This window comes from Colletotrichum navitas, assembly GCF_030913465.1.
Source record: "Colletotrichum navitas strain CBS 125086 chromosome Unknown LY79scaffold_173, whole genome shotgun sequence".
Classification (NCBI taxonomy): Eukaryota; Fungi; Ascomycota; class Sordariomycetes; order Glomerellales; family Glomerellaceae; genus Colletotrichum; species Colletotrichum navitas.
In genome coordinates, this window is record NW_026850719.1 from 1666 (window position 1) to 16535 (window position 14870).

General features: G+C 49.2%; 2 protein-coding genes across 2 annotated transcripts; both read right to left on the reverse strand.

Annotated features, from left to right (window-relative positions):
• Window positions 1–988: 988 nt before the first annotated feature.
• Window positions 989–9787, reverse strand: LY79DRAFT_595160 (GTPase-activator protein for ras-like GTPase; the record flags this gene model as incomplete). Its single annotated transcript, XM_060561753.1, has 15 exons — window positions 989–1003; window positions 1072–1324; window positions 1390–3229; window positions 3316–3992; window positions 4064–4236; window positions 4374–4460; window positions 4526–4897; window positions 4961–5248; window positions 5313–5602; window positions 5666–5825; window positions 5886–7424; window positions 7499–7613; window positions 7679–8028; window positions 8165–9661; window positions 9734–9787. 15 exons carry the CDS (start codon window positions 9785–9787, stop codon window positions 989–991), a joined length of 7710 nt encoding a protein of 2569 aa, XP_060407217.1.
• A 940-nt stretch (window positions 9788–10727) lies between these two features.
• On the reverse strand, window positions 10728–14084 carry LY79DRAFT_572992 (XRN 5'-3' exonuclease N-terminus-domain-containing protein). The gene is made up of 2 exons (XM_060559420.1): window positions 11876–14084; window positions 10728–11818 (listed from the first exon to the last, which is right to left on the reverse strand). Exons 1-2 carry the CDS (start codon window positions 13957–13959, stop codon window positions 11182–11184), a joined length of 2721 nt encoding a protein of 906 aa, XP_060407218.1. The 5' UTR covers window positions 13960–14084; the 3' UTR covers window positions 10728–11181.
• Window positions 14085–14870: the final 786 nt, after the last annotated feature.

Here is a 14870-nt window from a genome sequence, read left to right on the forward strand (position 1 = left end):
ATAGGATAGATTTAGATAAATTAAGATAAGAAAGTAGTTAGTTAATATAATTTAGGATAAGGTATTATTAGTTAGTAATCTTCTACTTAACTTACTATAACTAGTATAATATATATAATAGGCTTTTACTTAAAAGTAACTTAGTACTTATAGCTAAGAAATATATAAATTAAAAGAAAAGTAGTATAATAAATAAAAGTAAAGGTTATATTACTACTATTAAGTAAATTAGCTAAATAGCTAAAAGGTAAAGGTTAATTAAAGTAGTATAAAAAGTCTAAATTCTAGGTGTTTCTATTTATCTCTATAGAATACCTAATATAGCCTTGTACTACACCTATAGCTATAGCCTATACACTATATCTATACTACCTCTATAGCTTATATAGTTTACTACTATAATACCTTTATTAGTACCTTTATATAAAGTTATATCTGTTTTTAATAAGAATTAGATTTTTAATAAATATTTAAAAAAAGGGGGTTTTCTATATAATAAAGATATATACTACTTACTATAATATACTACTTACTATAAATATACATTATTTATATTTTAAGTAAAAATATATATATTTATAGTTTTATATTTCTTAGTAAAATATAAATATATATATTTATATTTATATTTATATTTTATATTTATATTTTATATTTATATTTTATATTTATATTTTATATTTATATTTTATATTTATATTATATTTTAAATTTTTTATTAATATACTAATATATATATATATAGAAAACTTTATTTAAAAAATACTTATTATTTAAGTTTTATTTAGTTAAGTATTTTTAGTAATTATCTTAAAAATTACTTCTAATATATATAGATAACTATATTACTATACTTTAGTAGATTTAATAAGTTTATTTACTTTCTTATATATAAATTACCTAGCTATTAAGCTAGTAAAGAAAGTAGTATTAAAGAAGAGTCTTATATTTATAAAATATAAAATATAGCCTTATACTTAAATTATATTTAGCTAATACTAAACTATAATAAGCTATTCATAAGTTAGTTTTTTTCCTTTAGTATATTATTAATATTATAATTGTACTTACTTCTATTAGCTTTTCAGTAAGAAGAAAACATTTCCTGTCTTGGTCCTGGCTGAAGTTAAAAGAGCACGACCGCCATAACCCGCTAAAACCCATATCCTCAAGGATTTCATTAAGTACAGTAGTAGAGTCTAAAGCAGTACTGAATTTCGGGTTTGATGTCAGGGCGTAGAGAAGTGCTTGCGCAGATTCCAGTGTAGATGAATTCTGGCAATGAAGAAGAACGTCGTCTAGAATAGAGACTATTGGGCCGCAACTAAAGCAACGTGAGTAATGAATACCGAAGGTGTTAGAACGGAATAGTGAATGAGGATAACTTACAGGTGCATGGTGACCGCCGGCCTCGCTGTTGCAAGCTCAGTCAACCATCGGAGCGTACGATTCTGTAGCGCATCCTCCAGGTATTGGAAATCTATCAACTCGATGGCTGTGTTGAGGAGGAGGTCTTTGTCCTTCATGCTACCAAGGTCCTCATATCGCTGTGTTCCACTCACATCCCCCAAAAGCAAAGGGTTGATTCCAGCAAGCCATAGACTGTCCCTGAGTTCATCGCTCCCAACAGTCCGTGCCAAGATAAGAGCCATGTAAGGGGATCGAGAGATATCATCCGACGGCTTGCCTACATGTCCCGAAGGATTCCCAGCCATATCTAAGAAGGCGGACAGTACTCTGGTCGCGTTGGTCTTGGTCGTGGTGTCAGCAAGGCCGCGGGCGAGGCACGCACAGACTGCGAAGTGGAAGTTATCGGCCGTGAAGTGAATACCGTACGCGTCATCCAAAGGCAGCGCAGCCTCTTCGAGCTGGACTCGACCCTGAAGGAGTAGAGGGCCCATCTTGTCCCCCCTCAAATCCCCCACTGTACTGATGTTGGTCATGACGGCCTCCAGAAACTGGGCCGTGCAATTGAACAGCGCCGGGGGCACGAGTCGTAAAAGTGAGATTGCCAGCCAGAAGAGTTGCAGACCATATCGAGACGCCGAGGGTAATTTCGCCATCATTTTGGATAAGGATGTGACGATGGAAATGAGCATGTCACTATTGGTATCCTCACCCAAGCGGCCTACACTGTTCCGCAAGGCGACAAGTACTTGATACAGCAGGTCGTCGTCCACTTCTTCCCTCGCTAAGCAACCCATAACGGCAAAAGCTCGGGGCTGAATCGCAGGGTTGTTCTGGAAAGCAGTGCTAGCAACCAAGCTCATCCACCGAGATCTCCAAGCGTTGGAGATGTCAATTGAAGGTGCTGCGACCGAGCAGACCTCGAACAGAACCGCTGCTAGGTTCTCGGTGGCAGCAAGCGAAGGCCCGGCATCCTGTGTTGTTGACATGGAGGCACCATCGCGTAAGAATGGAGGAGGCGCTGAGAAAATTTCGCTCCTGGGTTCGCTGAGAAAGTCCAAGCTTCCCCTAAGCTTGCTGAACCGAGCGTCGTCTAGGCTGAATGAAGTACAAGCTGCATGCACGGTGTTGACAAGGAGCCTGTGGACAAGCATGCGTACCTCTGGAGCACCGGTGTTTGCCAGGATCGTGACAATATGGAAAATCTCAGGGAGATACAGCTGTGACTGAACACCGTTATCGAAGGACAGTGACAGACAAAAGTGGAGCAAGACGCAGATCTCGGGCCAAACAGCATTGTCAGGCAAGTATTTCGTGGGCCGAAGAGAGGAACGGTTCAACGCCTTGCGTAGCCTGGAGATGACTTTGCCACGCAACGTGATGCTGCCCATACCCGAGACGATGGAAGACAAGGCTTCCATGGGCTCCTCAGAGAAGCCGAAGCTTAATGCTGCCCTCATCAGCTCTTCGAGGAAAATATCAAGGATAGTTTCGTCTTGATAAATGGCGGGCCAGACGACTTGCTCTAGCGTATATGTCAACCCGTGGTCCGACATGGCCACGTCTATGAGTTTCCGGAATAGGGAAGCAACTTTCTCCTTGCCCTTCTCGGCATCAGGCTCATTCGACAGAACTGCCGTCCGTAACCCTGGAAGCCATGGTGCCATGTAGGCAAGACTGAGTGGCTTTTGCTCTTCTGTGAAGGTCTCCCAACCAACAAAGAACTCAGTCAAAAAGTCAAATGTCAGCTGTGGTTCAGTCGTCGCTAACTGTCGGCTGATCTTGATGATGAAATGAGAAGGGTCCATTGGAACAGATACATCTGCGTTCAAGAAGTCAGCAGATAGCCAACGCAGTGAGTTCTATTTAGGCAGGCTTGAAGGGCGTGGCCAGACAAGGGAGCCAAACCTTTGGTGCACATCAAATTTGCAGCTGCGCCAAATTTGAAAGCCTTGCATAGGGCTCCAAGGAGATTGTACGATGAAAGCCTTAACACATGGTCGGAGCTTGACAGGTTTGTCAAAGCAAGATTGAGCAGAGTACCTGGCACATCCTGCGGACGGATCAATCGCTCGTAGGCCTTGTGTGCTCTTGTGTCCTTGCCATATTTGGCCTTTGCACCGCGGATTGTCTGAAGCACGTCGACCTTTTTAGGGCTGGTGAAGTACATAACAATTTTGCCGTTGTCTGCACGTAGCCCAAAAGCTGAATCGTCCTCTGTCTGAATTGAAGTTGGCGCTTCTTCCACCTCGCCAAGTCTGAAGATGTCGTTGACGGTGGTGCTCAGTCTGTAGCCAGGGAAAACTTCCTGTTTCTTTGTGGTAGTGACCTGTACAAATTGACTACCAACCTTGATGACTACTTCGATTTTACCCTTTGTCTTGGAGAGGCGAGTGATTGGCTGGAATACATAACGGGTATCTGTCACGACGCTGATTGTCTCTTTGGGGAGATGAAGTTGGCTGAGGTGGAAGTGAGCCTGTAAATCCTGCAGACTGCCAATCAAATGATAATCGACATTCTTGGGGTTGAAAACGCTGCTGTCGCTTTTTGCAGAGACTCGAAGAAGCCTCCGGAAACATTTCCTATCCGTGCATTAGTGACTACTATTATTGCTGGTAGCATGTAGCACCCGGCGCTTATAATGATTACTGACCTGAATGCGCTGTTCATGTTGTAGACGTAAATCCTGACCAGGTTTTTGGACAATTCGACGGGTGTGAGTTGTTCGAGCTTCTTGAAAAGATCGTCTTGGGGTTCATTCTGGCCATTGTAACAAGTGGCGTCGATAAGGAGACCAAAGGGCTTATGCCACAAACGGCTTGCAATCTACAAGCAGTCAGTATATAGATATTCTCTTGTATAGAAGGTAGGATTGGATGGGGTGACGAATTTAAGGGTAACGGAATGGTTCTTCGACACGATCAGGCTAGTAAACCTCGGCCCACCGGGGGATTTGATTGTACCTTCAAATAGCAATACAAGAGAGTGTCGTAGTCTATACTTTCAGCGTCAATGTGCCGTAAAATGATACAGATGATGGAAAGAGAATCCTGTCGACAGCTTTAGTGGCTTTTCACCAGAGACATTACAACACAGGAATCGATTGGGCATGTACCTTGCTTTCACCACCGTCGTAGACAGCTCTAGCAGTGATAAAAGATTCGGTGCTGCGGAAGGCGTTCCGAAGCATAAAGTTCTGAAACCTTGAGTATGACGGAGGCGTGTTGGTCGATATTTGTGGTCTGTTCCAAGTCACAGCCAAGGGCGGCGGTCCCAGATTCGTAATGAGGTTCCGAAGAGGTTCGAGAACAGGTGATCGACCACGGGATACCTCGGCGGGTGACCGGACAAAATCCCTACGCTCTTGGGTCACGAGTCTCTGTCGCATTTGATCCCAGTGGTCATACAAGAACCGATGCAACGCGACGCAAGAGCCAAAATCAAACGACTCTGTAGTAGGTGGAGTTTCCAGGTTTTCCGGGTGTACCTTCAGCACCATTAGTACATGTGAGAGAGGATAACTATAAGCCAGATCCATGGGAATACATACAGATATCTCACGCAGGAAAGTAGTAACACGATAAATGTTTTGTGTGAGGAAGTCGTTCAAAGGGAACATGTACGGCTCCTTGGCTCCAAAGAGCACGTTGTTTGCTAGGTTTTGGATGACCTTCGCAATCAGAAGAAGACCCCGACGCATCTCTTTGGAAGGCGTCGTCGTGACCAGACCCTCAACCTCGGGCGCAACAATGGCAGGGCAGAAGAACCTGAGGAACACGAAGGCCCCCACAGCTGTGTATTTGGCTTCTTGGAACCGTGGAAGTACGGCGGTAGAAATCTAATAACAAAGTGTTAGATGGCAAACTATTGAAAGGTAGCTTCGCAGCCGGGAGTAGACATACGATATTGCAGATCTTACGAAACGAAGCCGGCATACTGGAGGACGACGCGCAAATGTCGTCAATGAATACCTTTGCCACAATGCGCAGTTGGAGAGCATTTTTCTGCAGCTCATCCGTAGACCCGACTCTAGCTGGGTCCAGTTCAAGATCCAGATCCTTAGAGGTGAGCATCAACCTTTCGACAACCTTTTGGAGAGTGGCTTTTAGGTACGGCTGCCCCTTCCATTTGGCATAAACGGAAAGCATCTTGGTAGCCACGCATGTCCGCCGGAGAATCTCGGACTCGTTATCTACATGCCCAAAGGATATGGTTAAATACTGTCCTTACATGTGCCAGAATAGGATCGACTCACCTGTGTCCTCGATCTCTTGCTTGATAAGAACTTCCAGCAGTTCGAAGCTGAGACCACGGTGCTCAAAGATAGTAAGTAAAGAAACGGTCAGCTCGTCAACTTCGCTGCTCGGGCATACAGCACTCATGGCGGCCACAAGTGTCATGTCTTTGGTGAGGAGCTAAGCAGCATGTCAGATCTTGGAACGGCTGCGCTCATCTAGACCAGAATGCTCACTTACCTCGAGTAACTCATCATATTTCTCGCTTACGGCAGCATCTGTCAAGTTGCTAAACTCAGTACCCTGGATGAGGATATTATACAGAACTTTCACAAATGCCGTCCTGATCTCGACATTGTCGTGGTACCCAATGTTCAAAGAGTGCTTCAGGCCGACATCGATATTGGCGCTAAGCAAATTTGAGAGGATAGTGATGGCGAACTCCGAGGAAGATCCACCTTCGTCTCGGCTCGACATGCCCGCCATTAGTTCATTTCTACCGCCCTCGGGAGACTCGTGATTGAGCAATGAGAGAAAGCGGTTGAAGTAGGTATGGAACATTTGTGACTTGAGTTCACTTGTGCCGGCATCGGTCTGACCCTCACCAGGTTGCAGCGGAAGACGGAATGTAAGCTCAGCCAGTGACTTGAGACATGCTTTGTCAAGGTCCTTTTGCACCCTCACGACCTCGTCCAGACGTCCACCCGAGGTGCTGGTAGTCGAATCGAGGCGTGGAGACCGGGGTCGAGCAATCCAACCGAAAATGTACTCGAGAAGCTGATTCCTGATCCGCACGTCGTCCCTCAAATTGAGGTGCTCTTTTCTTTTTGTGACAGCCTCACACAGCTGGCAGACCTTGATCTTGACGCGTAGGGTGTTGGTGCTATCGCTGACGCCGTCGAGGAATTTGGCGAAGTTGAGAGTGAGAGCACCGAGGTGTATGGCCGAGGCGGCACCGAGATCTGAAGGACTCTCGAGACGCTCCACGAGCGCTTTCAGGAGGGAAATGGCCTGTTCGGCAAAGATGATTTCGACATCCTGTGCCTTGTCGCTCGGTGCCAACGCCCCCGTGAATAAAACCTCCAATTCGGACTCAAGGGCTTTGAAAAGAGACTGATATAACGTGGGCGAGACCTCGCTCGAGAGGACCTCCCGAGTAGCCTCTCTGATCCTGACGTTTGCACAACCTAGAAGCTGAATGCTGAGCGTGAGATATCTGCTCAATAGAGGCTCTTCGTGGTTCTCTGAAGGAAGCTTGTCAATCCATCTCAATCCGCTTAGCGCAGGCTCCTCGAGAATGATTGCTTGGTTTGCAGTGCAGATGCCCCCTAGAGAAGCGAGGAAGCCCGAGTAGTTCCGCCATTCAGTCAAGGTTCTGTCATCCACAACCTCAACCGGTGTCATGGAAACTTCCCTCGAAAGCAGCAGCCACCTCTCAAAACCGTACTCCCAAGCCGAGAGAATGCCGCTCGTGGGGTACTGCAGCCGGCGGAGTAGGCCGCGGACCCTTTTCTGGAACGCCACGAGCCCGGTGAAGCGAAATGCTCGAGAAGCGATCTCACCGTAGACCTCACCGTTACGAAGAAGTGTAGCAAATCCTTTGGCGGCATCTGAGGCAATATCGACGAGATTGTTTTCCTCATAGAAAAGTCCTATACACGCTGTCACTGTTTGACAAGTCTCGACGTCGGCGGAACACAAAGAGACAAGAAGGGTTGTCTCGAGTCTGGAAGAAGCCCCCTCGACTTCGGGAACACCATCGGGCATGTCTGAGAGCTCCTGAAAGCGAAGCGGGCCATCGTCAGTTTTGTTGACCAACGGGACAGTGCCGAGCCAGATCAGGGACGACTTACACGCAGCGACGCCAGTAAGAACTTGCGGGCTTCGAGATATTCATGAATGGCCTTAATTTCTGGTCCGTCTCCGTCCGAAGTAACACGGCTGCACGTGTTCAGCAGAACCAGTGAGCTGAACAGACTTATGTTAGCCCGGGGTAAGAGTTTGACCAACGTGAGGTTTCAATGGTGTCCTACCTGCGTCTCCAAAATTCCCTCTTGAACGCTACCGAACTCAGTCTGCCGCGTGTGCGAAGGGTATCAATGATAGCATCATCGGAGAAGAGGCGCTTCGCGACGCCTGTAGCAAGTCTTCGGATGGTAGGATTGGCAGACACGACGCAAGACAAGAAAGAAAGAAAGACATCTTCGTCAGCAGCACCAGCACTAGGTTCTACTTGCCCGTCGCCGTCGAAAAGAGATCGAGGCGAGGCATCCAAAAACCTAAGGACATCACATGCCATATTTGTGAACGAGTGAAGGTTGGAGTCGCGACGCGGCAGCGGAAGCGCTACAGTACCAGATTCTGCAGGTGAATCCGCAATAGCCTATAATCATGGTTACCAAAATGATCGAATGCAGCTAGGGCTATAAGATAACGAGTCGTCCTAGCCCAAAGGGAAGAGAGAAATAAATTGGGGGGGGGGGGGGGGGGGGGGGCGGTTGGTTGGTCTTCTGACATACCTTAAGTTGGGTACGCATAAACGGTCCCGCCGCTGCAAAGAGTTGTTCATAGATATGCGAATCGTTCTGCCGCGCAAAGTAGCGGCAGCCTTGCACGACAGCCGTCTTGAAGGCCTGTGGTGAAGATAGACTGAGATACGACTGGCTAAGCGAGTCGACACAGCTGTCCAGGCTTAGTTCAGCCAAGCTTACAAAAGCTGCTGTCATCATATCTTGATCGAACAAGGAAGAATCGTTGCCACGTCGGAAGACCGCTTCACGAACCTCGTCTTGTACATCCATGGCGTAGCTCACCAGCGCTGCGTCATCTTCTGCCACGAAGTGGCGCGCTGCCCTGAGCAGGGACACCAAAGAGTACGCTGCTTGCTCATTCTTGTTCCTGAGGGCCTTCCTGAGGTTGTCCAAAAAACCGACCTTCTTGGCCATACTACTGCTTTTGGCCTCTCGGAGATTACTAGCCACTTCGAACACGTCGGGTAGAAGGAAGAGTAGAGTGGTTTGTAACGGGTATAGCATCCCCTTCTTGCGACCATTGTCAACGACGGTTTGTGTCATATCAAATAAGGTGTCAGCGCCGCCGTCAAGACGCTTGTGCAAAGTATGTTGCTGTACGAATTCATGGGGATATCGATCGAGCCACCTAGTAATGAGCAGTGGGGTAACGACGGCTATCGTGTTCTGGAACGACTTGCGAAAATGCAAAAAGCTAGAACATATCTCCTGAATGATAAGGCCGAGCTTCTGAGCGTCGACCCAGAAGAAGGACAAGATCTTTAGCACCGCCAGTGAGGCCTTGTCATCGTCCGGTGTAGCGGCCGACTGACCAGGAGCAGCTTGTACAACGGCAGCAGTACGGACAGTATAGACGACGTTTCTGAAATAGTCGAAAGAGCAGGACCATGTGGAGGCCGTGACATACTCAACAATAACTCTCACGCAAGGCTCCAAAACGGCGGCTTGAGTGGTGGTCAAAGCGTCACCATCTTCGGACGCATCGGTATCACCAGCGAGGGGCGAGGCGAGACCACTTGCAGAGCGGGCCACGGTGTCGGTATGCCTCAGTGTATCATCAAGAATGGTGTAGGAAGGCAGGACGTAGCCCTCGGGGATGGGCTCAACAAGCCACTTGATCAAGTCGAAGACTCGGTTGACGAGAGCCTCGTCCAATGGCTCCGGGGCAATGGCCGGAGTAACACGGCGGGGGTCGGCGTTGGCTGCAGGTTGGCGCAAGCCCTGAGCCTTGACATGGTTCCAATGGGCAGTACAGCAGTCGGCAGCCAAGGCAAGAACGTAAACTTCGGATAGAAGAACATGTGGTGGGTGTGCAAGTGGAGGAATGCCTTTGTAGTTTCGAATTATGTCTTCGAGGAGAGCGACGAGGGAGTCGAGCACAAAGGAGAGAGCAGAAGTACTAATCTTGACCAGGGTCGACTTTGTGATGAGAACGACATCGTCCTGCTGAAGCTCCTGCCCGTGGGTTCCCGTTCTATGAGGCAGCTGGTGAGAGACGAAATTCAGCATCAGCGATAAGTTCAGGGCTAAGGAGGAGTCGATGCTGGGGTGACATACCCTGGTAGCGAGCCTATCGACCAGGCAGCCGACGAGACCAGCATCGCCGTTCATTTCTGCGCCCCAGAACAGTAGAGCTCATGACCGCACGCGCGCGCCCAATATTCTTCTCCGTCCTCAAGCTCGGAGTGAGACTTGGTCACGGTATCGCGAGAGGTGGTCGTTGGTCGGTGACAGATGGTAGCCGGGCCGGTATGGAGAGAGGATGGAGGCAAAGGTGACAGGTGTTGGTTGTAGGAGACGGACGAAGCGTCGGGTAGCTGTAGGAGAGGCAATCGCGGGTTTCAAATGAGCCCAACTAGCGTATTCTTAGAGCTAACAAGCTGTGAGCGGCGCACGGAACAGGACTGAGTAAGGTAATGGGGCCGGACTTGGAAAGCAGCTCTGTATCGGTCGGTGTTGATGTGCGAGCTGTAGCAAGCAGGTGGAGTCGACAAAAGCTGGGGCCAGGCTGCGGACGAATGGCGCGCTCTCGCACTTAATGTATGCAAACGGTCGACCGCGATCGGAAAATGGGAGTGTTGGGCATGGAGGAGGGAGAGAAGGAGATGTTTGTGTCTCGCTTGGAATTGCCTGATTGATCAGTCGATTGGCTGGTAGACTTTGCGTGAAGAGAAAATCAGAGACGGCTGCGATTCGTGAATTTCGAGGTTTCCAAAGGCTTAGGCCATGTGAATGCCCTTCGGTAGTCACTGCAAAATATGTAGCGTACCTCACCTTCCTACCTATGTAATCTGAGGTACTGAACCCAAGGGTGAGGCACGCAATGGGACAATAGGGAGCGGGGACATAATGCCAAGGTTTCTCCAAAATGCGAGATGCACTGTGAGCGACACCCGAGTAGGTGCGCGCTACCGTACCTACACGCGGTACCTTGCATCTATCTGTACCTTTGCCTACCAGGTACCTAGCTAGCTAGCTAGCTACCTATAAGCCTGCAAAGACCGCTAACTGCTTTCGACATCTTGAGGAAAGTGGCGTCTGAGGGGATGGTGGTGTACTTACCCAGTTTCATCTGTTGTCAGTGCGTTCTAATGCGCGTCCCATCCCTAAGCGCGCCAAACGGTCTGTGGCAGGGATTACTTCCTCATCAGTATACTTTTTCTGTTCACGCATACACGAAGATGTAAACATGGTATTTTGATACATTCAACTTGTCTCTTGACTCGAACACATGTTGCAGTGCCTGGGCCTCACAATTTCCACTGCGTCTCGAAGATACACCGACCACGCAATAATCTGCAGAAATTTGTTATTCAATGTTGGCCTTCTTAGCACAACGTGCCTTTTGTCTTGGACGGCCTGTCCACCTGTGCTTATCTGTACTATCCGTACCTTAAATACCGACTAATGTTCTTACCTGATCTCTTACACCTTCTGTTCTGCTCAGTGAGGCGCCCTCTCTTTATGAATAAATGCCGCCGGTCGAGGTTGGGTGATCCTTCCATTTAGCGGTAACTATTGCGTCCACCGCCGTATCTTCCACCACCTCCACGACCTCCTCCTCCTCCGCCACCACGACCTCCGCCGTAGCCACCACGACCCTGATAGCCACCTCGGCCTCCACGATGACCCCCATCAGCTTGACCGTAGTGAGAATTGGGCCCAGGTGGCGGTGGTCCATAATTCTGGTGCTGATTGTATCCGCCTCCACGGTACGACGTATTTGGTCCTCGACCATCATTCCCATACCCAGCGGGCGGCGGCGGAGGTGGAAGGCCCATACCGAATCCAGGATGCCCTGGCGGCGGAGGGTGCCATGAAGATTGGATCGGTGGTGGCCCAGGTGGCTGATATCCATGTTGCCCATGACCATAGTTGCCGTTGCCTGAGTACGACGGCGGCCCGCGATCTTGACGTCCTTGTCCGCCGCCACCGGGAGCGTAGCTGAAGTTGCCTCGACGACCGCTATCGTGGTGCCCGCCGCGTTGAAAAGGGACGCCGCCGTAGCCCCGGCCGGACCGGTTCGACTTTCCTTTGAGCGTGTCAATGTCGTTACGGTCCAGGGCCGGAGCCGGAAGCTTGACACCCCGAAGTAACATAGATTTGTGAGGGTGGGAGCTCGATGGAAATGTGTACCAGACCCTGCCTCAAATGTTAGTCTACAACCCAATCAATTCTGCAGTTGCGGGCTTGGCATACCTGAGAGACCTGTCGTAGTCAAGGTTGGGCATTCCTCCGCGCTCCAATGGATATACCAATTCCCCGTGCGGCAAATAGTCTGGAATCTTCTCAACGTTACCAGCCAGGCCGTCGCTGGTCCGCGGGTTGAGCTTCAGTGTAGGTGCTCCTTGTTTCTTGGAGTAGAAGCTAGTTGTGATATCGTCGTATAGTTCATGGTGGGCATCTGACAGAAGCAGCACATCCCTGCCAACACCGTTTCGTGCCTGGTCTGCCGCACTGAGAAGAGGATACTTCTTTTCCACGGCAGCTAATAATCTCGGCATCTCGATGAAAGGCAGAAGCGCCACACCCTGCCATGCCATCTTCTTTCCGTTGAGATCGATCTCAAACTCGGTCGGGTAAAAGTCAATGACTTCGCTGTCCTCGTTCAACATCAGGTCGTGGAAAACTTCAGGCAGCGCACTGCGAGAAGCGGCTGGCATTACACTCATGAGTTGCTCAAACGGCTTCGAAATGCGACCCTTTTCAAACCGTACATCCATCTTGTCAAGATCAACAAAGTCCGCAGCAAAAGGAGCGTAGTGGTACGGGTAGTACCACTCCCAAGACGGGCATCCTTGAAAGTAGTATAGAAGAACCCATGACAGGCCCTCAACGTAGGCCTTTGCAACCTTATGCCGGAACTCATGGTCGTTGCGGTCAACGTGGAACTTCTGCTCATAATACCGATCGGCATATCCCTCCTCCCACATCCTAACGTGATCAACTGCAGCTTCCTCGGCAGCAGACGGCGTATTAGGGCCCGTCACACTCGCAGGGGTCGAATTGGCCTGCATTACCGTGTCTTCGGCCTTGCGTTTGCCGAGTATAGACTTCTGGTCTGCAGTGCTTGGAGCTTCTTCGCTCGCTTTCTCGCCAGAATCGACTTCTTGGCTAGGCTCCGTCTTGGACATCAGGCCCTTAAGTTGCTCACGGATGGCGCTTGCAGCGCTTTTGTTGGCAGTATTGGCGTTCATGTTAGACGAGCGGCCTACCACCATGTCGTGTGTGATGCCATTTGGACCTCCTGCAGCCGGGAACAAGGTCAAGCCCGCTGCCGCGTTGTCAAATTGCTTCGGCTTGGCAAACCTGGGATTGCGCTCTTCCTGAAGCTTTCTCCGTTTGAAGTTGGCCTCTCTTCGATCTTCGGTCTCCTTCCTTCTCTTGAAAATAGAGTCTTCTTGCTTCGCCAGACCATTCAGGATTAGCTGAGCCCGGCCCAGATCGACATGACCGTCTTTGACCACATAGCCGCCCATAATAGGTAAGTTGTCCTTCCAAATAGCTGTCAGAGTGTCGATACCATTTTCTCGGATCTCGAGTGCTGGCAAATGAGGCAGAAAGTCGTTGCCCACAAAGCAACACATGAAGACCCAGTCGTCGATTGCCCTTTCCAGATCGAAGCGGAAGGGCAAGCCTGGTACATTGAGCTCCGCAGCCAGATACTCACGGAGGATAGAAACGTGGAGCCAGATGAAGGGCTTGAGAGCGGGACTCTTCTCCTGCTCATCGAATTCACCAACCTTTTCTTTGGCTTGTCCACGACAGGCGCGAGCCTCGTGCCCCTTCTGTCCGCACAGCTTGCACATCTTGGCCTTGCTATCTTGAAAGAAGACATCCTCACGAAGAACTCGGAAGTGGGGCTCATGAGTTGCTAGCCCAAGCATGATCAAATCTGCATCGAGACCGTAGATGACGTGGCGGGTGTTTGGATCATAATCTGGAGAGATGCGCTGAGACCGTACAAAGTTCATGATCTTGTGCTCGCCTTCCCCAGGGACTGTTGCATCAGAAATGATGATTTTAAGCCTAGCCCATGCCGGATCCGTGTTCAGCTTGTATGCGCACCAGTATCGCAAACTCGCTGCTAAGATATCCATGAAGGGTGTGCCGGGAGTAATGGAGTTCGAGTCGAAGGCCTTCTTCGTGACGCTTTCCAGGCTGTCGTCAGAGACGGCACCACCACTCTGCTGTTTTAACAGTTTGAGAAGTTCTTGTTTATCCTCCTCCTTCTCCTGAGCTTCCTGTGCGGATCGGAATCGACGAGACCGTTGTTGATTCATCTTGGCACGAGGGGCGACGCCATCTGTATCATATGAAATTAGTTCCGAAGCTAGCAGAGAACAGAATGGGCTGAAAGACAGAGTGATAATGGTACTACTGACCGACAGCAATCATAAGTAGCTTTCGTGGACGAACCATGTTGACAACACGGTCCGTGTATTTGAAGACCTCCAGCATCATCTCCTCCTCATCCTTTGGAGCTGGACGATCCTCGGGGTGTGAACAAGGATGGACGATACCGTTCATGTCGAGATACAGGTTGTCAAGTTCCTCGCCGTTGGGGTTGGGCCCCGTGGTGTCGACGGGAATCTCGGAACCATCCTCCATCTTCACAGGCTGCTCCTCGATGACGGGCGAGATGATCTTCGGGTATTTGTTGGACAGCCATCGGAAGGCGGCTGGAATACCCATCTTGAAGGTTGTACAAGGGCGGTATCTGGAAGAGAAGCTCGGATTTGCTTTTGTGCCGGTTTTTCAGAGCGTCTCGTCGTTGTAATACGGTAAGCGAGGCAAGCTGAAAGCTCTTGTGTCGCAGTATAAATATATTGCAAGGGGCGTTTGGCGCATGGATACTTCGGTTCCGCAGCTTCAAATGGAAGCCAAAGTCGCAGTGTTTCGGTCGTGATTAGTAGGTGAGAGATGTGATCATTGGAGAATGTACGCGTCGTGACCGCGACAAGACAGTAAGGATAGGTAGAAGCAAGTACAGAAATATGCAAACTTCTCTTCAGGGAATGGCAAAAGAATAGAGAAAAAAATCCCTTGCGGGAAACAACTCTGATTAGAAAATTGGACAGATGTTGTTGAGCCTGGTGGTTTTGCATCTGCTTGGAAATACCTAAGATCCAAGGTCGTGAATTTCGCAAAACGCTAGGGTGCAATGCAACGAAGAATCCGTGCATTGCGCATC